The sequence below is a fragment of the Patiria miniata genome, unplaced genomic scaffold (assembly GCF_015706575.1).
Source record: "Patiria miniata isolate m_02_andy unplaced genomic scaffold, ASM1570657v1 HiC_scaffold_18, whole genome shotgun sequence".
NCBI classification, from domain to species: domain Eukaryota; kingdom Metazoa; phylum Echinodermata; class Asteroidea; order Valvatida; family Asterinidae; genus Patiria; species Patiria miniata.
This window is the reverse complement of record NW_024037056.1, coordinates 4462398-4484692: the sequence shown is the minus strand read 5'-3', so window position 1 is coordinate 4484692 and position 22295 is coordinate 4462398. Positions and strand designations below refer to the sequence as shown.

General features: G+C 39.9%; 1 protein-coding gene across 2 annotated transcripts; it reads right to left on the bottom strand.

Annotated features, from left to right (window-relative positions):
- Positions 1 to 1821: 1821 nt before the first annotated feature.
- Positions 1822 to 22132, bottom strand: LOC119724331 (sodium/potassium-transporting ATPase subunit beta-1-like). 2 transcript variants are annotated; one of them, XM_038195327.1, is made up of 6 exons: positions 21838 to 22132; positions 5713 to 5841; positions 5122 to 5226; positions 4324 to 4493; positions 3450 to 3551; positions 1822 to 2597 (listed from the first exon to the last, which is right to left on the bottom strand). In XM_038195327.1, the coding sequence occupies exons 1-6, from the start codon at positions 21956 to 21958 to the stop codon at positions 2301 to 2303; spliced, it is 924 nt and encodes a 307-aa protein (XP_038051255.1). In that variant the 5' UTR covers positions 21959 to 22132; the 3' UTR covers positions 1822 to 2300. The 2 variants fall into 2 exon arrangements, with proteins under 2 accessions (XP_038051255.1, XP_038051256.1); XM_038195328.1 differs by lacking the exons at positions 1822 to 2597; positions 3450 to 3551; positions 4324 to 4493; positions 5122 to 5226; positions 5713 to 5841 and adding exons at positions 10281 to 10668; positions 11212 to 11313; positions 12418 to 12587; positions 13818 to 13922; positions 15752 to 15880 and having other exon boundaries at positions 21838 to 22121.
- Between the last annotated feature and the right edge of the window lie 163 nt (positions 22133 to 22295).

Genomic DNA, 22295 nt, shown 5'->3' with positions numbered 1-22295 from the left:
CTAATTAATAACGAAACATCGCAACAGAGCTCGGACAATAGACCTTTTGTCGGTCTAGAAGGGGAGTCAACAAGGAATATAAGGGTTTAAATCCTCCGAAATACTTACGCTAATACTACACGGAATTTACAGTTGAAGCAAAAACCCCAACCTTTTATGATGTTTTTCTTTTATTTTTATTACTCATATTGACACCTGTCCAAATAAATAATGTAACACCCGTTTAGCGTCTGCGGGTAATGCGGAGTAGATGAGATCATTAGTGTGTGGATATCGCAGGAACATAGGGACGGTCGGGTAATCTGCAGGTGACTAATACCCGACGGGAATGTCCAGAAAATACTAGAAAAAGGAAAACAGTTGCCAGGAGACGAGTTAGAATTAGAACCCAATAAACTGCATTTTAACCCGAAAGGGACCGGGGGGGGGGGGGGGCGAAATCCGCCCCCCTCAACTTTTTCCGCGATAGCAATAAAAAAATGGTCACGACCCGAGCTGTTATGACTTTTTAGCCTCGAGTCTTGCGCATCTTTTGATACCAAAAACATAAAATTCGGACCAGGGGTTGCCGCACAGCGAAAAATTTTCCGGCGCTAACTTAATTTTCATTTATGTACTACGCGCAAAGATAAGATTGATAGCTGGGTTCGTTTGGAAGTAGGGGCCGGATTGGTGGTAGGGTGTGGGGGAGGGGGTGCGCATGCACTTGAACCGGCGGTTGATGCTGTTGCTTCTTGATGATGATGATGACGGCACTTAACAAAATAACAAGCAGAGATTGTGAGAAATGACTGCAGCCTCAGCAGATATAACCTTGTAGGGGAATTTTACTCAATCTTTATTTGACAGTAATGGACAAGGGCATTTTAACAAATGACAATCATAGTTAGCAATGGTTTCAAAAAGGATGTGACCACTAGACATCAAGTGCTTTCCAACGACATGGTACAACCATTATCATTTTGAATGAAGTAATTTTTATAATGGTGGCTTAGTTAACTACAAACTAAAGAACTTATCACGAAGATTGACCACCCCTTTTAGCTAATGGAAACTTCTAAACTTTGGACCAATCAGAACTACTCGATTACCTAACTTGCGTCTCCGATAGATTCCTACTGTAATTGATGCTATTAAGAAAAACAAAATCTTCAAGGGTCTCTTGGTATCTTAATGAATACTAAAACTCCACCAAAAAAACACACACAAATCTATGTTATCTTACTTGTCAAATTAAACTTTATGGTTATTAAAACCTAGCACCAATCGCTAATATTATAAATTTTAAAGGATAAAGTTCATCTGTGAAGTCCTAAAGAAGGCAAGGTGGGTTTGGGTTGGGAGTTTGGGTTTGCAAAATCCAGGGAAGTGCTGAATGCGATAACAACAGTGAAGAATACTTTGTCAAATTGAATAACTGAAGCTAATTCTGGCAACTACAAGGGGAAATGTAATGGATCTGCTGAGACAAGACATTTGCTAAGCACAAAAATAGATTTGCTTAGCAGAAACCAGTCACCAGCCAAAACGTCATGCGATGTAGAACGCCATGGTCCAGTGGTTACGGCGTTTGACTCTTGTACGAAGGTGCGTGAGTTTGAACCCTGCCAGGAACATGGTGTTTGTGCCCTTGGGCAAGACACTTAACTACAATTGCCTCTCTCCACCCAGGAGTATAAATGGGTACCTGTGAGGGTAGAGGACCGAATGTGCGCTGATATCGGCTGCCGCGTGGTCTCGTGGCCTGATGAACGGGGTAATAATTGTAAAGCGCTTTGAGATTGTTGATACGATGGAAAGCGCTATATAAGCACAATTATTAAATTATTATATATGCTTACACTGGTCCCCAACTGATTTTTTCAGGGTTCACGCACCTTTAGGACACTAAAATATCATGACTTTTCCACGACCAAATTAGGAAAATCCATGACCTAGTTCATCAAAATGCAGATCACAACTGTAAACATTCTTAATGGGGATATCACAGGGCAACAAAAAATAAAATCAAAACGCTTAAGTATCGGTGAAATTTGTCGCATTTTGTCAGTTATAAAAATCAGATTTCCGATGCTAAATTATGAATATACAAAGTTTAAAATTTAACATAAATTGGCCCTCACAAAATTCCATGACTTTTCTACGAATTTGGCATTTTTACAAATTTCATAAACATAAAGTTAATTAGCAATATTCTCTGCACAGCAGCTTCGAAAAATTGATCTGCAAAATTTTCCTGATGGTATTTGTTATTTTCTCCCAACCCAACTTATCACCTCCTTATAAAGGCACCCTTGCATCTACAGCTCCAAGTGGGCCGGCTCCTTAGTCAGATGAAAGGAGAAAGCAATCTCAGACTCATACTTGGTGTCATACATGCCGGTCAGCGGAGCAATGTTTCCTGTGTAGGTCTTACACTGCACCTTAATCTCTTCCTCACGGGCCGCAAGGTCAAACCGTACAGCAATGTACGGTTTGATGTAGCCGGCCCGTTTGCTGACGTTGGTATTGCCCGGGAAGGGGAAGTAGTGGTTGGGGATTCCGTAGTAGGGATAGATGCGGGTGTCTGGGCCGAGCTGCTCGGGCTTCTTGTTTTTCTGCGAGAGCAATTGAGAATCAAAGCATCACAATGATTCTCAAGATTCAAATGAAGATTAATGTTTGAAACAGAAGCGACTATGTGACAAACTTGTCCAAAGATGGACTCTTGCAGTTAGTCAGAACAACTCCTTAGTCTAGGCAACGGGAGATCAATACTTATAGGCATATAGGATCATTTGCTTTTCATGCATTTTGCTCGTTTCCAATAATAAAACCACTCAAAATCCAAAAAAGAGTGTTCAAAACCTAACCTGTTGAAGGTTAAGCTCAGTGGATATCACACTTTCGAGAAAACAGTGAATAACCATGCACAACGATTTTTGTCAATTTTTTTTTCTCCAAAAATAAGTCAATTCATAAGATGGAATTTGCATCAGGATGAGTTTAATATTGGTTTTTGCCCTTCACAACATGCATTATGAAGCACTGTGGAAATAAGTCAACTGTGGAATATATAAGTCAATTCGTTGCGTTTTTTCCACACCAGCGAACAGGTATACAATTGTGTATACCTGTTTGCTGGTATGGAAAGGCGTGGTGCTACCTGTTCGCAAGTATGTAAAAAAAATGCGACAAATTGACTAATCTTTGTAAATCGTTCACCTACATTTATTGATTCTTCTAAATGACAGCAAGCTAGATGGAATGATTTCACGGGGTGTTTAGCACCAGGACGTTTGATCCAAAGAAGCTTTTGATAATAATTTGGTGCGTTACTTTTTGGATAAATCCTATATGCCTCTATTGTTCACCTGTCTGGAACAAAAATCTGTTTGGTTAACCCGAGTTGCTCCTACTACTCTACGGTTTGGTGAACATCTCAAGAGTCTATAAGAGGTGCTACTCACGTAGGATCCACACTTGATGGCAATGTTGCCAGGCTTGTAGGAATCAGCAACCTCCTCAGGTATCTCGCCTGCCTCATAATCCTCAGGAGCCCAGTCTACAACCTAGAATGAGAGAGAATAGACCTTCAACATGCTGCCACCATTTCAGTCATGTTCCCTGTACCCAATAACATTACTGAATGATAATGTTTTTGTGTGCAAAAAGGAACCAGACTATTTTTCCTTCCAGCCTCGCTTTGGTTACGTTGATTTGAATGGAAAAAAAATCAAGATGGCTGCAACATGATAATGGTCTATGGTTGGAGGAGAAGGGGCAGGTGTTTAGTAGGCATAGATATGGCCCAAAACATTCGGGGAGCTAAACACATTGATGACAGAATTCTGTTGTTTGTAGAGCTATGAAATGAGACCTAGATGGGGCGGAGAGTGGAGTTTCACCTCCCATCATTATATACTGACTGGATAGCACATGCCTATTACTGTGCACAAAGAACTGAAGCCACTATAAGTAATTTTTAAGACCTCCCAATATGGAGGTTACTGATATGCACTTGTATGCCTTATGGCCTTCCAAGATGGCATACAAGTGGCTTCAGCCTACAGTCTTCATGCACTATAAACTCATGTAGTATCTATATTATTCACTTCATGTCTGGCATCAGCACGAGGAGATTTTGGGCGCCTGTTCAATATGGGTCCATATTCTGGTTTGGGAACTACCAATCTTTGGAAGCCAAAATTTGGAGGGTTTCAATTTTGGTTGAATGCTAACGTTTCTAAATGATTCTTAAGCAGGGATACAGCCAATGCTGAAGACAAAGCAAACGCCTTGAAAACCTCTTTCTCTTAAGGCCAACATTTTTGTAAGTCTTACCCTGTTCAGAGCGATAAACACGCAAGGTTTCCGTTGGTTGTAACCAAAGTCTGGCGGTATGCAGAATTCCCCCAGGGTAGTACGATCGAATTGACAGAAGGAGCCCTCTGGGGGCGCTGTTTCATTCGTGCAGTCCACATATCCCTCCGTCTGATTGGCTGGGTCCAGAGCTGTAAAGAAAGTCAGTAAATTTTTGGGGGCAAAAACAGAATGGTTGATCAGCAAATGTGGCTTACAAAACACGGAGGCTTGGTTCCATGACTTACAAAAAAAATTGCCAGTAAACAATAATGGATAGAGGGCCCAACGGACTTGATAGAGGGCCCAAGAAATAAATTTTAAGTCCACAGTATTTGTGCAGATACCTAGATTTCCCCACAATAAGAAGTTCAGCAAGTTGACCCCTATTGTGGTTCTTGTACTTGGGAAGAGATTTTTTGAACTTTGGGGAACTTCTATCACCATGCCAAATTTCATTGAGCTGCTATGGGCAGATAATATGACTGAGCAAATATTATGGCTCTACTGAGAATCAGTCACAAGGCAGGCTGCGGTCTGAATGACTTGGCTACGGCTGGGAATAGTACACAGGTCTATGTGAAGTGGCTGCAGCCGCTGCCATAGACGCATGTGTCATTGCTAGCCGTAGCCATGTCATTCAGACATGGCTTATAAACACTACTTCATAATGGGCTGGTAGTCTATTTTTGTTAGTAGCTATAAGCCACTATTGTCTCTGCCTGGCAAAGAATGCGTGTATTTATTGAAATTGGTCTTTTGAAGATTGTTCTAACTTACAATCCCAGATCGCCTGTAGTTCGTCGACGTATTTGGCGTAGTCATTGTCGTTGGCTGCCGAGTATTTGATGAGACTATCCTCAGAGATTGGGGTCACACTCAAGCCTTAAGAGAGAGAAAAAAAACAATCATATCACTTAAAACTTCATGTTTGTAAAGCTGTGGTCAAGTCACTCAATTCACAAGCTATGTAAATGAATTATTTTTTTTTTTATCCAACGATGGTTGGCCAACCATCGTTGGAAATTGATACAAAAATGCCACTTTTCTTGAAAATGACAGCATACAGATGCCATGATTTCACAGGATGCTTGAGACTATTATTCACTTACAAGTAAGTACATGTATTTCGTAATAATTTGGTATTTTTTTTATGTTTGCAAACGTTGTACACTACCTTTAAAGTATCTTTGAACAGAATTGCCACATTGAACAAAATGGCTTTAATTCTTGAAAGTAACACTTCTTACCTGCTGCAGTAAATGAAAAACAGCAATAAAGCCAAGGAATTAACTTCCAACTCAATTTTTGCAGCAAATCAGTGCTTGTGTCACACTGGATCCGAAATAAAAGGAAAAATTGTAGACTCACCAGGCCGGCCAACGTAGGAGTTATATGATGGATGGTCCGGGCTGACGGTTTGTAGGAAAATGAAGAGCATAAGACCCCAGAAGCCAGCTAGGAAGATGTAGTAGATCAGGTAGAATAGGCCGATCTCAGCTGAGGGCAAAACAAGACATGAAGAAATGTCATGAGACAGTTCAATTACAAGACCATTGCAATCACATGCGAGGTCACAGTCACATGTAACAGTGGATAAACAATAACAAAGGAATGCCTTGTGACAGGACTTGGGACTGGAGGACTTGTGATGCACTTGTGAAGACTTCTACAAATCATGAGAAATACTTCTTCAAGCTTGAACTTCCACCACAATGTTAAACAGTTTGATCATTGATGACTTCTTAACCCTTTCGGGTCTGTGTCCTGGGTTGTTCTGGGCAACGTTTCACAAGTTCAACAAATTTCACGCTGTGGACATCCTGGACCATGTGGAATTGTACTGGTCAAAACCACAACTTGTGTATGGTACAGAAATATTATGGATTATGATTTGTATACCACACTCCTTTGTGTACCTGCTACGGATAAAGTCATACATTTAGAAACAATGTAAATATACTATTATTACGGGTTAGCATTTGAAATATCTCTTCACAGGAGTGCAATTCCATAAAATCCAGCTCTTGTTGTACTCTGACCACAAGATTTTACAAGGTCGTAAAGGTGGTAGAACATTTTGTTTGGCCTGCAATGTGTTCTCTTCATTAGATGTCACATATTAGTAATATATGACATTCATACTACCAACAGAAGCTCATTAAACTGTCTGAGGTGTACGTCCAAATTTACGGAATTGGCCAAGTACAAAAATACAAGTACAAAACTTCAATGCATGCAATATGTGTAGGGGCAACAATCACTTTTTATTAATCTCCAGCACACAAATCTTAAAATGGTCGTGTATAATGTCACAAATACATGTATTCACTCCTTAAGTTTTAATCTGAATACAAATGACACTGACTAATATAACACAGGTTGAAAACAGGGAATTTCTTTTTTAAGAAGTTTGAAATTTTTCCACAAGTGAAGTACTTTATGCTGGGATGAGTACTGATAATCGGTCTAGTACTGTAAGGAGAATACATTCTATAACCAACAACAAGATATTAATTTTAATAATTATTTTAAAACTTCCTATTACTTTTTGATGTTCAAAGAAGAAAAACATGAAATTAAAAAAATATTCCTGCTAGTACTCATTTTGTTACCCATGTGATATTTAAGTAGGATTTGTTACGGTTTGTAGTACTGAAGCCAACCTATTTTGAAGTATGGTCCACGCTAGTTCAGTGTAATTTCCTGTGTCGTAATTTCTGCCCCATGTTTTTTCTTAAATTAAAAATGCCTAGTAAAATACAATTGTTCTACTTAATTAGGAACACTTGTTAAACTTGGAGAATCTACACAACATCAGAATACCAATTGATTGGAGAATACATACATTGTGAATCTTGTGTATAGTGTGGGTGTAGCAGGTTTCACTTCCGTGCAATACATCTTTGGTTCAATCAGAGTTCAGAAATCAAGTCACAAACTATTTTTAACGATTTAATTTCTCTAAGACTGGCCTGCAATGTCGGGAAAAATCATGATTTGTTGTCTTTAACTCGCACGTAAATTTTATGTATTTCCATTTATTCCTTTCAACCCTTGTTTTATAGGTAGTGTGCAAGAACACTTTGAAGTTGTTTTCCCAAATCATTATAAACCACACAGACTAGCGACTTATGTTGGACGCTTTCCTTTTTTTTTTGGTGGCCTTGTAATGATTTGGTTAACATCTTTTACCCATCTGTTATTGCAATGTTCCCTGATGTTAAGTGTAAAAATATAATTTGAGGCATCATCGCAAGCAGGCTTTGCTTTATGAAACTGAATATGAAATGTTGAAACACAAACATTATCCCAAAACCTTCACAGAGTCGCGATAGGTCTCCACATAATTAAAAACAAGTAAGATAATAGATACTCCAATAGGCAATCAGTGTTACAAATGAATACTCTGAATACACTAATTCATTGAAGGAGAGGAGTGGTTCATTTGGAACAAAACTGGATCTAGCCGGTTCCGACTGGATCAAACTGGCTCTTTCCCACTTCTGCACCGAAAAGCTGCAATCAATGCTATGAATGAGTATTCCAAATACACTAGCTCATTGGTGGGGAGGAGTGGTTCATTTGGAACAAAACTGGATCTAGCCGGTTCCAACTGGATCAAACAGGTTCCAGCCACAACTGGTTCCAGGTAGATGTGCAAGTCAGCTAACCAGTCAGTTCCAGCAAACACCGCATAGAACCAGTTGCCTCTAGCAGCATTTAAGTCACGTCACTACAATCTAAAATGTTACACTGGAATTAATAATTACTTTACTTAATATAAAAATCACAAATCTAACTCCCAATAACGACACAAATTGTACACAACTTTACATCTTCAAAATAATCACAGCCTAAATTACTTCTTTCCAAATCTTATTACGTACAGTAGTATGACAACTCGGGGGTTGAATACAAAGTGAATATCTCGAGTAAAGAAAGGAGGGTTTGATTAATGAATCTAACGTCGAATTTCTAATTCAAACTTATCTTTTTGAAAGCTTAATTGTCACTTTTATGAGGTAAAACTGAGGTATAACAGAGGAATATAGGGATACACTGATTCATTTAATGTATACATGCATGCATCAGGATAACATTATTTCAAATGGAATTGGTCACTTTTTGTTAACCCTGACCCCTAAGGATTCCTCAGGACTACCCTACAAAATCCAACAGAGTCCAACGGTACACTCCAACAGAATCAAACTGTGCCTAATTTTCAGTTGTCTGCTAGATATAGATCCAATCTAAGTTGGCATCATTTACCAGGACCCAACAGAATCCGAGTCTGAATATGTACGTGTACGATTGTACAAGGGGTTTACTGCTCAATCCAACAGACTCCAACAGGTTTGTGATATAGTTGGATCCTGTTGGATTCAGCAGGGTATATTTTATATGGGATGAGAACTCACAATCCAACTCCTTCACCGAACCAATGTACATGGATGGTTTTTTCTGTACAGGTAGCCTTTTGTACACGCTTTCAAGCTTAAAAACGAACGTCAAATTGACATAACCAGGGGAATACATGTACATCATACATTTTGAGGGAAAACTCAAAAAAGCTGAAAACATAACTTGTGATTATTATATTCGTCAAACATTTGAGTGCAATAAACTATTTTGATGGTGCCTGATCAATTCATTCTAAAGTCATTCCACAATCAATTTGGAGACAATCTTCAACTTACATAAAGAAATTGCTAAACCTATAAAAAAAATCTTAATCATCAGGACCGCATTTGACTATAATACCACCAATTGTCCATCAATTGGAAAACAATTACGGTGCCTGAAGACAAGAATAACACATCATTCATGATTTATGGGGTGCCATGAAGAGTTTGTTGCAAAACCACAAAAGAAATAATGAATATTAAGGAATACGTGAGGAAATGTGCAACTTAGAAGTTTTAAAAAGCAAAAGAAAAGAAATTAAAGGATACATGAAACTAAGAAAAGTGGGACATCCAATCAGGTAACAGTGGGGCACACATTAAGTACTTTACTCAATTTGTGATGTAGATCAAGACGGATCACACCAAGAGCAGATGCAAATCTGAACAGTTTGGATAGTTTATTACATTAACGAGCCGGTTAGATATGTGTTCAATTGATGAACTGTTGTGGATTGATGACTGTAGTATGCCACAATGTTACGTAAAGAGAGTTGTGTGCCCCGTGTCCACGAATGACGTGCATTTCAGCTAAGAATTCATTATTTAGGTGCATAAATTTTGGGTTAAGCACACTTGGATGAAATTTGGTAATGCATATTCTGAGTCATATGCTTGAGAATGGTTACGCAGATCTGGTGGGTCCAACACAGTGTGTGTAGGCCATATAGGACAAACTTGGAATCCTTTGTTTAATGTATTGTAAGAATTCATCATTTTTACACTAATTGCAGACACAGCTCACACATTGCTCTTCGACTGGGAAAAAAGAAAAAACTAAATCCACCTAGTCATGATTTGCTGATGTTTACACATTTTTCCAAACATTCTTAGCCTGCATGTAATGCTTGGACAACACCACACTCACTTAAAGCACGGTGAAATGATACAAACTCAACATTTCGCATGCAATTTAATCCTTCTTGGAAGTGAAGGATTCACATCAATGGGCATGCGAAAATGTAGACCACCCTTACAATTCTGACTAATCATGCTTTTTAGGGAGGAAATTGTCCCGACATCAATGTACAACTAACCATCGAAAGAATGTAAAAAAAAATGTATTAACATCAAGAATTCAGACCAAGGCCAAAAAAAAAATACTTCTGCTTCTGATTACATGGCATTTGAAAATAGGGTAGGTAGGTGGGGATTTTTTTTGGGGGGGGGGGCAATTTTTTTGTACAATCATATGGAGGCATCTGCGTGTAATCAAGGGTAAAAGGTAGAAATTGATGGTTTTGGGTGTTTTTCCCCCTCATTTTTCCCACAAAAAAATTAGGGTAAGGGAAATAAGAATAGGGTAGGAAGGGAAACCGGAAGCAGAACTTTTTTTTTTGGCCTGACATCCACCCTATTACAATTCATCTTTGCTCTTAGTGGATAAAATAAACTCATAAACGACTTCGGACTCGTAGTCCGTGTCATAAAGCCCGCCTAGGGGCTTGATGTTGGCTACGTAGGTCTTGCACAGGACCTTGATCTGCTCGTCTTCGATGTTGAAGTCAAACTGGACCGCAGCGTAGGGCTGGATGTATTTAGCCCGTTTTTCTTGGTTGGTGGTGCCCACGAAGGGGTAGTATTTGGATGGGATGCCGGCTGAAGGGTAGATGGTGTTGTTGGAATACATGTGCTTGTTTTTCTGTTGGAACAAAGAGATCGGAAAAGCAGATAAGCCCCAGTTCATATTCAGTACAATTGCTGAGGCCGAGATGAATATATGCAGAAATGCAATAGATCCATCAATTAACCCTAATCCCCTGGGCCCTTTTGGATAGGAACCATCCTCAATCCTGCAAAATCCTTCAATTGCCACCATGTAAATATTGGATCCAGCCTCAAAATCAAGCAAAAACCGACCCAAAACCAAACTGACCCCCCCCCCCCAAATCACTGAATATCTGGCTTGGTCAACTATTCTCAGTGTTTCATGACAAGAAAGCTAGATGTAACGCTGGCCTGATGGGCCACGCATATTGGCATGTGGCATTTACCCCTTACTGCCGACTCGATTCCATTTAGATGCGTTGAGTCCCCTTAGCATGTTAATCAGGCATGCAACTAGGAAAATGAACGATGAGGACACTCCACACCACACAGGACGATGTATAGTATTTTTCCATTTATAAACGAGGAAATCTGCGGATCCGAGGAAAAGTTGCATGCTTGGTTAATAAATACTCACGTAGTTCATGCAGTAGAGAGCAACATTTCCTGGAACGTAGACATCTTTGACTTCCTCTGGCACCGCACCCTCCTCGTAGTCCTCAGGGACCCAACCAGCCACCTACACAGACAAAGAAAATGCCCATGGACAAATGTTACAGATTTGATCATTATTTCTCTTTGAGTGACATAAATGACATTCTCAACATCTCACAGTAGTAATTTCTGTTTCTTTATTGTTACATCGTGTCTCACATGAAACGGTGTCAGATGCAAGGAAACCAGTTGTACAATGACTGAACACTGGAGTTGTAACTCCTTCTGTACTAACGACCATCGGTTACTAAACTGAAAACTTTAGCCCTTTTCACACTAGAGCCTCTCAACCCGGGTTGAACTCAACCCTGGGCAAACCCAGTGCCGCCCCGGGTTGAATTTTTGATTTTTCAACCCCGCGTTCAACCCCGCATCATTTCACACTTGTTTCATGCAAATCAAGCTTATCATGCTCAGTTACTACTGTTTTGAACCCTGGCAAGATTTTCAACCCGGGTTAAAAATCTCAACCCTGGTCTGGAGCAGGGTTCAGTTCAACCCGGGGCAAAATCAATCTCGGGGTTGACACAGGGTTGGAATTCTTCAAGTGTGAAACGATGCATGTTTTCAACCCTGCGTCACCCCGAGATTTGTCTAGTGTGAATTTGTGGGTTTACAGTGTGGGGATCAACAAGGTTCTTTCTTAGGTACTCGACTGACATTGGAAGGTTCCCGGTTCCTTTTGCTTCTCAGTTTACTGCCCTAACCCTGCTGAATCCAACAGGATCCAACTATATCATAAACCTGTTGGACCCTGTTGGATTGAGCAGTAAACCCCTTGTACAAATGTACATGCACATATTCAGAGTTGGATTCTGTTGGGTGCTGGTAAATGATGCCAAGTTGGACTCTGTTGGATCTAGCAGACAACTAGAAATTACACACCGTTGCATTTTGTTGGGCTGAGCCGGAAGTAACTGTTAGACTCTGTTGGATTCAGTAGGGTAGTCCTAAGGAGCCCTCTGGGGGTTAGGGTACATTTGGTGAGTCCAACACAACTTTTTGAGAGAGAACCACAAATTTTACAACCAAGAAATACTGGACTTTGTTTTGCATCTGCTGACAAGTTTTGAGGAAGTTATGGTTTTGTGTTCTGATTCGGCTGTTTTATTCGACGGGCTAAACTTACTCTGTTCAAGCTGAGCAGCAGGCATGGTGAGCCCTCGTCCCAGCCAAAATTTGGTGGGCGGCAGGGTCCAAAGACTTCCCGGTTAAATCGGCAGAACTTGCCTTCAGGCGCCGTGGTGTTGTTGCTACAATCTACATACTCTTCACCGGTTTGATCGCTAGGACTCAGCCCTGGGTACAGAAAATTATTGATAAAAAAATCTTGTGTAATGTTGCGATTTTCATTACTTTGGGACTACGTGTAACTTGAAAACCCTATTTATCAACGGAGCAGTGACTGAATATGTACTATCAGTTCTTGCAAATGGGTCAAACTATAAATTTGGGGTCCACTTTTTGACTGTCCCTGTCACATCTGTCATCTATGATTTGATAATTCTGATGCACTCCTTAGTGCACCTGTCGTCAAGGCCCGAGCCCTAGCCCTGCTGAATCCAACAGGATCCAACTATTTGACATACCCGCTGGGTCCCGTTGGATTGAGCAGTAAACCCTTAGTTTCTATTCCTGTTGAAATCGGTTGGATTCAGCAGGCAACGAAAATCAGGCAACTGATTCTGTTGGGTACTGGTAAATAACGCCGACTCGGTTGAATCCAGCAGACCACAGAAAAATAAGGCACAGTTGGATTCTGTTGGATTGTTCATGCCAGTCGTTATGTATGTTCAGGTACCCAACAACTTGGCAAGTTGGATTGTGCGGGACTGTGTTGGATTGAGCAGGAAACAAATAAGAGTAACTGTCAGACTTTGTTGGATTTAGCAGGGTAGTCCTGGGGAACTACTAGGGGGTTAGGGTTAAGACTAGCAAACTACCTACCCAACAAATAAAACAAATTGTTTGATGTCATTCTTAATGATTCTTGGCAAATGACAAAGTAACAAGGACAGGAAAATCTCACATTTTGGACCCAAAATTTATTGAATGGTCCAAATGTGTTTCAGGGCATAATTCTCCCCCCCCCCCCGATATTAAAAATTTCTAACTGCCACAAATTTGTATTTATTGTCAATTTAATTACAATGCAGTGTATTTTTTTACAATATGCAGCACACCGTAAATTTTCATGGGACAGCCACAAGCTTTAACCAGAACTGTTCACATGGGCATAAAAACATAAATGGGTCACTGAATTTACATTTTGTAGCTTGTTGCGGTACAGTACAATGCCGCAAATCCAAATTACATGTACTGGGCTCTGGCTGGAAATATACACATGGGTCTAGGGGAAGTGGCTGCAGCCATTTCCATAGACTTGTGCATAATTGCCAGCCGCAGCCAACTACATTGTAATTCCTACACAGCCTTATATAAGTTTGAAAGAAACAAATGATCTCTTACAAACTATGTTTCTGAGATTTTTTTTGGGGGGGGGGGGGGGGGAAATTGAGCGAGACTGACCGTCCCAGATGCTTTTGAGTCCCGCAACGTGGTCTGCATAACTGCTTTTCACTTCTGGGTTGAACTCCACCACATGGTTGTCAAACTTTGGCCTGATTGACAAACCTAGATGGATACAAAGATCACAGACATCAGAGTTACAATCATTTAGTATGACGGGCAGAATTGTCATTACATCACAAGTCATCACAAATTGATCGCAAGTCATCAGAAGCAATCACAAGTCAATCACAAGTCATCACAAGTCTTCAGAAGAGTCTTCATTCTCCTGAAGACGGTCAGAGCATACTGACCGGAACGTCAAGTTTATACCTCTGGTTCTTTTCAGAACCATTCTCTTAGTTGAGAAATTATTCGCACATGGTGTTTCCGCAAACCTTTCATTATTTCGTGTCTCCACCATGCAAAGCCTCAAATCTTACTCGTCACAAGTCAATCACATGTCCATCACAAGTCATCAGAAGCAATCACAAGTCATCAGAGGCAATCACCAGTCAATCACAAGTCATCACAAGTCAATCACAAGTCAATAGCATTGAATCACAAGTCATATCGTCTAATGTCAAGTCACAAGCTTCTAATGCAGAGTAAACCGCTTTCTGAAGATTAGCCAATACTGGTGTATTTTAGCATTTATACCAAAAGGGCCTACCTATTGATTGACTAATGGACAGATCGAATTGATGGGGTCCAGAACTGCCTGAAGCTGTCCAGTTGTCAATGTTTTGGGTCCATTTTAAATAGCAAGCCAGCAGCCGATTTCACGAAGCTTTGCGCATACGTCCCAGTGTACTCCAACTTTGAAAATTAAAGGTCGGTGCGCCGTCAACAAGCGGAGGGGGGGGGGGGGCGCTATAATTATGTTAGGGGCGCTATTTGCAGTCATACATTTCTTTATGCCAGGGGCGCTATTTGCAGATGAACATGCAATTTATGTACGGATAACAGCTTTTAGGCCTGTTAAGTACAATACTGGCTCAGCATCATCTTCTTTAACACATCAGTGACCAGGGACTCTGAGGCAGTTTGGCCTTGAGACTTTTGACCTGATTGATTGCTGCAATGGGTAGGCTTGTCACTTTGACAAGTGTTGCATGTTATTACTTTTGGCAGAGTTTCTGGCCAAATATACCCTGGAGGGTAAGGGTAGTCCCACTTGTTTGTCTTTTTTATTACTTGTTTCCTTTTTTTTAAGCATGGCGGACAACTATTTAAGCTTGGCGGCAACTTTTGAAGCTTGGCGGGTGCCTCAGAAAGCTTGGCGGGGCACCAGGTTATATTGACAGGTTGGAGAACACTGACGTCCCCTTGCACCACAATTGATTGCATAAGATGCATAAGATTTCATACTAAGCAACATTTCATTTATGACAATTTCACTACAGTTTCATATTGCGTAAATCCGCGACTCCAGCAACAAATCATGGCATATCTTGCGCAATCATTTAAGGTGGTGTAAGTTGTAACATAGAGACCGAAAATGACCTATTTTCCCAGCAAATCGTGATTGTCGTGGAGCCTGTTATTGCTCAAGACCCTCACAGCTTTGTGCTTAAAGTAAAAGAATTACTATCCTACCCATGAAAGAGTTGTTAGAGTTGCCGCTTGATTCCAAAGAAAGTTAGACAACAGTACTTTCAAATGGCGAGCGGAGGTGATTCATCAACTGTTTCACGAGCAAACAATATCATACACGAAACAGTCGTTGTAAGTGCTGTTATCATCCTCGCCAAGATGTTTAGATTATTTAAAACGTTGCGCAGCTACCCCAAAATTCGTAAAATCGATCGTAAGTTTATTGTGCAGCTTCGCAATAAATTTGTTGCGCAAGTCCTACAAATGCCGTAAGTTACGCACTGTTTCATGAAACCAGCTGCTGGTCTCGTTGAACTTCTGCAAGGGCCTGAATAGGAAATAGACAAGTTGAAACTGACCTGGCACGTTGACGTAAGAGTCAAAGGTGGGGTGGTCCGGGCTTACTGTCGCCATGAAAATGAAAAACATCAGAGCCCAGAAGGCAGCCAGAAAGATATAGAGGATGAAGTAGAACACGCCTATCTGACCTGCAAAGACAAGAAATTGGCAAAACAAAATGTTAGGCAAAAAAGGTGTCAAAGTGAAAGTCACTCCACCATGGTAGAGGCACCAAATGGCAGATATATTCATGGCAGGCTCTCCATGCGGAATGTGCATGCACAATTGTGTTTCTGTTCTCATTTCTACATGCAATACCGTAACGCACCTTAACATTTTAAAATCCCATGCCTCTTTTGTATTAGAATATAACGTACATGTATGTGTCGATGGATGCCATCATGATACAAGAATATTCTTTGCAGATTTGCATGCATCTGACCAAAATGAAAGGAATGTGCAATCATTTGTTCTCCCCTGAAATATAAAAAACATTAACAGTAACATATTTTCACGTCTTCATGCATTGTACATGTATTTTTGTTTTACTTTTCTGGATTTTTCATTTCATGCTAAATTTGACAGTTCACACTGGCAGGATGTGACCCAGTAAAAATGAGCCCTGTTCATTTTCTTTGAATAATAGACTCTAATACATGTACGTGAATCATTCAAAGGCTGTACATGTATGTATAGATCCCCACTTTTATTGACTGAATAATGTGCGAACATTGAAAACACGTAATTAAATTTCTTACAATGTAACCTTTTGCCTCCTATCTAATCACAAATGCACACTGCACAGAAGCATCCTATCTCTGTGATAAAAAACGAGGGCTACATGTACATGTACTTAAATACATGTACACACCATTGCACGTAGGTGAATGTACAGCTAAATCTTGGTACATGTGACATCTGCACATAACATGTATGTTTCTGAATCATATCCTGTATGTTAACTGCGGTCATAGAAAAACCATCCACAAAATTTTGCCAATAAATTGTTTTCAACTTGGTCAATTTTACTATCCATAACAGTATGAATAGACGAACAGAGATGTTTTACTTTTGTTTTGTTTTAAACTGTTTTGAATCAACTATTTTTAGTCAAGTTTTGTTAAATTCTTAAATTGTGTACCTCCATTCTTGTTGTTACATGCTTTATTTTTAAACTCTCATTAGGTCCTATGATGTTTTACTGGTCCTGTAATTATTTATATTGTAATGCATACAGTTTTTACCTCTGTCTATTTTAAAAATGTTTTTAATGTAAACCTGCCCACAATTCAGCCTTCGGGCTGCGTCGGGAGAGTAAAATAAACCATTTCATAATAATAATAATGTGTTTGTTAACATGCACGTTTTTTTTTTTTTTTTAAAACTCTCTTAAATAACACACACAACCGAGTCGCGTCCCTAACAGCACATAACAATGTCAAATTATGCAAGCTTATAATGTAAGTGCATCATCCTTGAAATATAATGCACACTTTGAATGTGAATGGTGGCATTTCATAAAACACTTAAGGCAAGTGTATGCCTGCACATAATTAACGTTCCCCACGGCACAGTGTCCAATATAATGCACTAATCCATCTATCCAATGTGGATCCTTTCAAGGAAATTACATGTACATACATGTAGAGCCCTTAGGCCATACATGTACATGTAAGTACATGGCCAAGTTGAATCTTTCAGCACAAAAATGAGTATTTAAATGAATATTTAATGAATATTAAAAACATCTCAATTATAACTGTATGCATCAGCCACACAAAAAAACCCTCCCTGAGGGGTCTGCAAAATCGTATTGAAATTGGAGGATTCAGGACTGTTTAGGGTTTAAGAGCAATTAGCCTTAAACAAAACTGAAGTGAACTGACTAAATTTTATTTTCTGGTCATAAAGTAAAAAGAATCCTGAATATGGATTAATGTTTCCATCTTCAGTTTTAAGGGTATTTTTAAAAAATTTATACATGTACTTGTATAGTACATGTCATTTCTATTTTTTAATATTTTAAATTAAGGGTCACCAAGTATGTGTATAATTATCTCTGTAGGTATACTTTGTCAAGCAGCAGCAGGCACATGCATCATGCTTTCCCATGCTCATCTAGCGCATGCAGGGGTGCTAACACTAACCTGTCTCTAAAAGCGGTGAAATTGTGAAGGCAGGATACACGCAAGGGATGCTGGAAAGGACTTTCACCAATGATTGAGCGTGCGAAGCCCATACGGAGAGTGTGATATAACAAGGCTCTTAAGAGCGGCAGCCAAAGTCCTTTAGTAATTCAGAAAAACGCTTTGGATGGCTGATCGAATTTGGAAGGCTTAACACAGGAACACAAAGTCATGTTTAGCTGTCAGGGGTATTAAACAAAAGCACTTCCTCAAGGCTCTAAGAAAATGTAATGCACGTAAGGCCATTTTATATTCATGCACAGAAGTACATGTAAAGTCTCTGCTAGAAATCCAACGCTGAAATATATTTGGCTTTACATAAAACACACCTTCATTAGAAAACAAAGCTAATATTTCCAGCCAATCTAGATTTGCTTTCAGAAGTGTAATTCTGTAAGGGGGGGGGGGGGGGGGGAGGGGGATATCTGGCCGTGAATGCCGCATGTACATTGTATATCTATTCTTCGTGGGGACACACTTACATTACATGATTGCAAGTGGCCAACTGGCCATCATGGGCTTTGTATTACATTTGACCTCCCACTTCGACAAACATATGTGTGCCTATCTGCTCCATTCAGCAGCCACTAGAGCTGCGATAAGGTGCGCAAACAATGGAGGTTTAAAGTGCAACAAAGTATTCATTCTTGTAATGAACCATCCACATCTCACTGGATATGTGCATGTACCTTAGAGTATAAGTAGAAACCGTAGCAGCCCTAAGGAACTGATATTTGGACTTTTTTTAAATTCTCCCCCCCCCCCGCACCCCTGATATTGCAGAAACTTTACAATATTTGGATTGTAACTGCATGTTGTTCAACCAAACTGATCAACATGACCCAGAACCTCCACATAAGGATGCCACACCTTGAGTGAGCTCAAAAATAGGAATTATTTAATAAAAACTACCCAGAACTGTTCATATTTATTTGCTGATACGCCGCTGTCTCTGAAAAATACATTCACTTTTTTTCAAAAACAATAACTCACTGCACAAATAACAGAATCACCTGTTGGAACACAACAGTTCCTTTAAACCTAGCACAAGTTGAAGTACTGCCAATTATTTGCAGTGCTTATCAGCAGGATTCTATTGTCCTGCATTGACTGAACCAATGAACCTTGCCCCGGTAACCCTAGGTCACCCCTAGGTCACCCCATAACCCAGGGTTCCTTCTTACTGCGCTCTAATTGTGTACATCCTAGTACTAATAAGCTGAGGTCAAGGGTCAGGGTTTTTAACTCAGCACAACCCATGCACGCTGTGATTAGTCTCTGCAACTACATACATGTACTACTGGTACTTAATACATGTACATGGAAAATAACAAAATGTACTCAATTATGCTCAACATGTGCAGATTGTTTGAACAGCAATACATTTTTATGGGTGCCCAGTAAAGGATGAAATTGCAGGCATGTCTTGTTTTGTATCAGAGGATTTCTGTGCTACATGTACCGGTATGTGCGGTAGTAAAATGGAGAAAGTATGCATGTCACATGTGTGGTCCACTGAAATTGATTTATATTGCCTCTCAGTTCAGAAGGTGTTACTGCACATAAAATGCTAGCTAGCAAATAACACCTTGAAAATGGGTACAGTAGCATGAGTGGTAAACTGACATGATACTTTTTTCTTTTTTAAATACATCAACCAAGCCCTTACATATCCATAGACATACAACATGTACATGTTTGTATGTAAGATTCACGTACCCATCATGTTCCACAAGTAGTGTATGTGCTGTGACTTCACATTTCTATTAATTGGGTCACTTTTCTAGGTGCACATGTAAATGAGTCAACTACGACCAACTTCTCAATCCATGCATCCCCAAAAAGGCCAGTCTATGACTAAGCTACATGTACACCATTGTGGTAGCATAAAGCCTGGTTCATACTTCACGCGAAAACAAGTGCGAAGCGAAATTCATGTCGTCAACAATGGTGGACGCGCTTCAAACGTATTGTTGACGTCACGCATTTCGCTTCGCTTACACTTACTCGTGAAGTATGAACCGGGCTTAAAACTGCATGACTGAACAGAAAGAAGACGGGTTCTCAAACCATTACAAAGCCCCACAAACCCGATACACAGAATAATAACAAATTTACAATAACCTTTTCTTTTCCGAGATATGACAACATTCATAAACAGTCCACGAGTTTCTTTGAGGATGTTGCGCTTCATACTCAGTCAATACCATGTCTATATGACTCTGCAACACAGGGGTCCCCCTCCCTTCTCAGCCACCCCCCCCCCCTTCACACAGCAACAGACTCATTTGAGCCACTTCCTTGCTCCTTATTTCAGGCAACCCATGACCTCATCGGCAGGGGACGTTACAAATTGCATCAACCTCCCCTGCTTTGTGTAGTCCTCAGGCTAATTATGGCAAGATCGGACGATTGAATCATTTCCTGACAAGCAGCCTGGCAGGAACAGGGTGATTCCCAGTCATATGCTACTCTTCCCATAGCCCGAAGGAGGGAGGGGGGCATAGAGGGAAAATTAGTTACTTTCACTATTTTTTTAAAGCATTTCTAGTTACTTTGAAATGATTTCCAAACAATTTTTGAGCCTTTAAATAAAAATAAAGTATTGTGACACCTCTTCCCTTCGCCAAATTACAAATTCAGGCTTGTTAGTCCTTGTGAAGATTTTAAAAAAGCTTGCGTGGCATTTTATGAATCTGTTGTAACAATTAAATTTTGTTCAAAAATGCTGATATTAGGCTCTTTCTGTGTTTTTTCTTCCTTGGAGCTTATTGAACTTGAGTTTACATGTACTTTCAAAATGTCAGACTGGCTTTCAAAAATGGAAACTTTTGAATTTTTGAAATTGGTTGACCACAAATGGAGATATTCACTTTTTGAAGACAATATTGGTGCCTTTTTATGGACAAAATTGCTGTATGTAATAATATTATTTACTTTATTTAGCCACACTGTCAATGTTTAACTGACCAATAACCGAACGCCGCATGACGTCGCGCATCACTGACACAGCGTGATCAACTATTGCATTGGATTTGCGCAATGCATTTGGAACTGATTGCCCGATTTCATTGATTTTTGGGTCATGTGGGTGGTAATATAACCTGGCGATATCACAACTTATGACGGGTAAATTTCATTTATGTAATCAGTGTAACGTTAGTTTTTAAGTTACAATTTTGTTAAATTGGCCGTTATGTCAACATGGTTGAGGTCCGTATAATTTTGTCTACGGGAGTACGGGGAAAACTCATGTGAAAAGTCATTCGAAGTGGCTATCGTTACGGCAGTCGTTGTTTAGCGCCCTCTACGATACTTTTTTGATACGCACACAGGCATGACAGGTATATAATTATTTGTTTCCACACGTTTTAGCGAGCAGTGCGACAGCTCAGTCGTTAGAGGGTAGGATTTTGCACCGTGAGGTTGCGGGTTCGAATTTCAGTTTTGCACTCAAATTTTTTTCCTTTTCTAACCTGAGGCTTTGGAGGATTTTTTTTAAAAAGGAAATAAAGTCTGAATTTCATAACGTTCAAATTCACTTTTTTCCTTTTAATTTTATATTTTCTTGTCATGTTTTTATAAAAGTTGCAGTCTACCGTAACGATAGAAAATGGGAAATGCGTTACGGCTGCCGTAACAATAGCGACTACGAAAGTCATTTTATTAATAATTATGAATAAACTTATAACACCACAGTGCAAAGAAAAAAAAACACAATTTGTTCATTTCACAGCTTACTTCAAAACAGATTATAGGCCTACAATTTACAAATTACTGTGATCGATTTTAATATTGGGACTGAAACTAAAAAGGGCGCCCCCATTACGTTAGACCGGCCGGCATTTGCCAAAAAATATTCTGCACATCGCAACACATTTTGACCGCTGTAACAACCCTGATAACAATAATGCACATACCCCAACTCTTCCCATTTCTGCCGAGAAACTCCTTCTTCTCCGAATTCCACAGAAATAACCGGAAAGCCGCCCAGTTTGTGGCGACATTTTCCATAAAAGTTGGCTTGTGTTCTTCACCCATGTTGAGAGCTCGGGCAGTAAACGCGAAAGAAAATCTACCGACACACCGCTAATTACATTTAGCATCAGTATGAGACCATGTAAAGATTTCCACTGTAGTCACATTACAAACCACAGAGAAACGTATATGCACGCCTGGGTACAAGACTATTTTTTTACGGCATGTCTGCTGGTACTCGTCTAGTTACCAGTGAAAATACTCCGCGGGCTTCAGAACTCCCGGATGTAGAGTTTGTTGCCTGGCTAGGTGCTAGCACTAGAGGGCGTGTGTCAAATTTGCGGTCAAATTAAAGCCGGACCATCATAGAAAATTAAGAAAATAATATTATCCAAAGCCA

Excerpts from the sequence above, each read along its gene's own strand:
- LOC119724331 (XM_038195327.1), bottom strand. The coding sequence starts at position 21,958 with ATGGGTGAAGAACACAAGCCAACTTTTATGGAAAATGTCGCCACAAAC. Across the intron at positions 4,494-5,121 it reads ACTACAGGCGATCTGGGATT|CTCTGGACCCAGCCAATCAG; the intron begins GTAAGTTAGAAC and ends CTTTCTTTACAG. Across the intron at positions 2,598-3,449 it reads CCATCAAGTGTGGATCCTAC|AAAAACAAGAAGCCCGAGCA; the intron begins GTGAGTAGCACC and ends TTGCTCTCGCAG.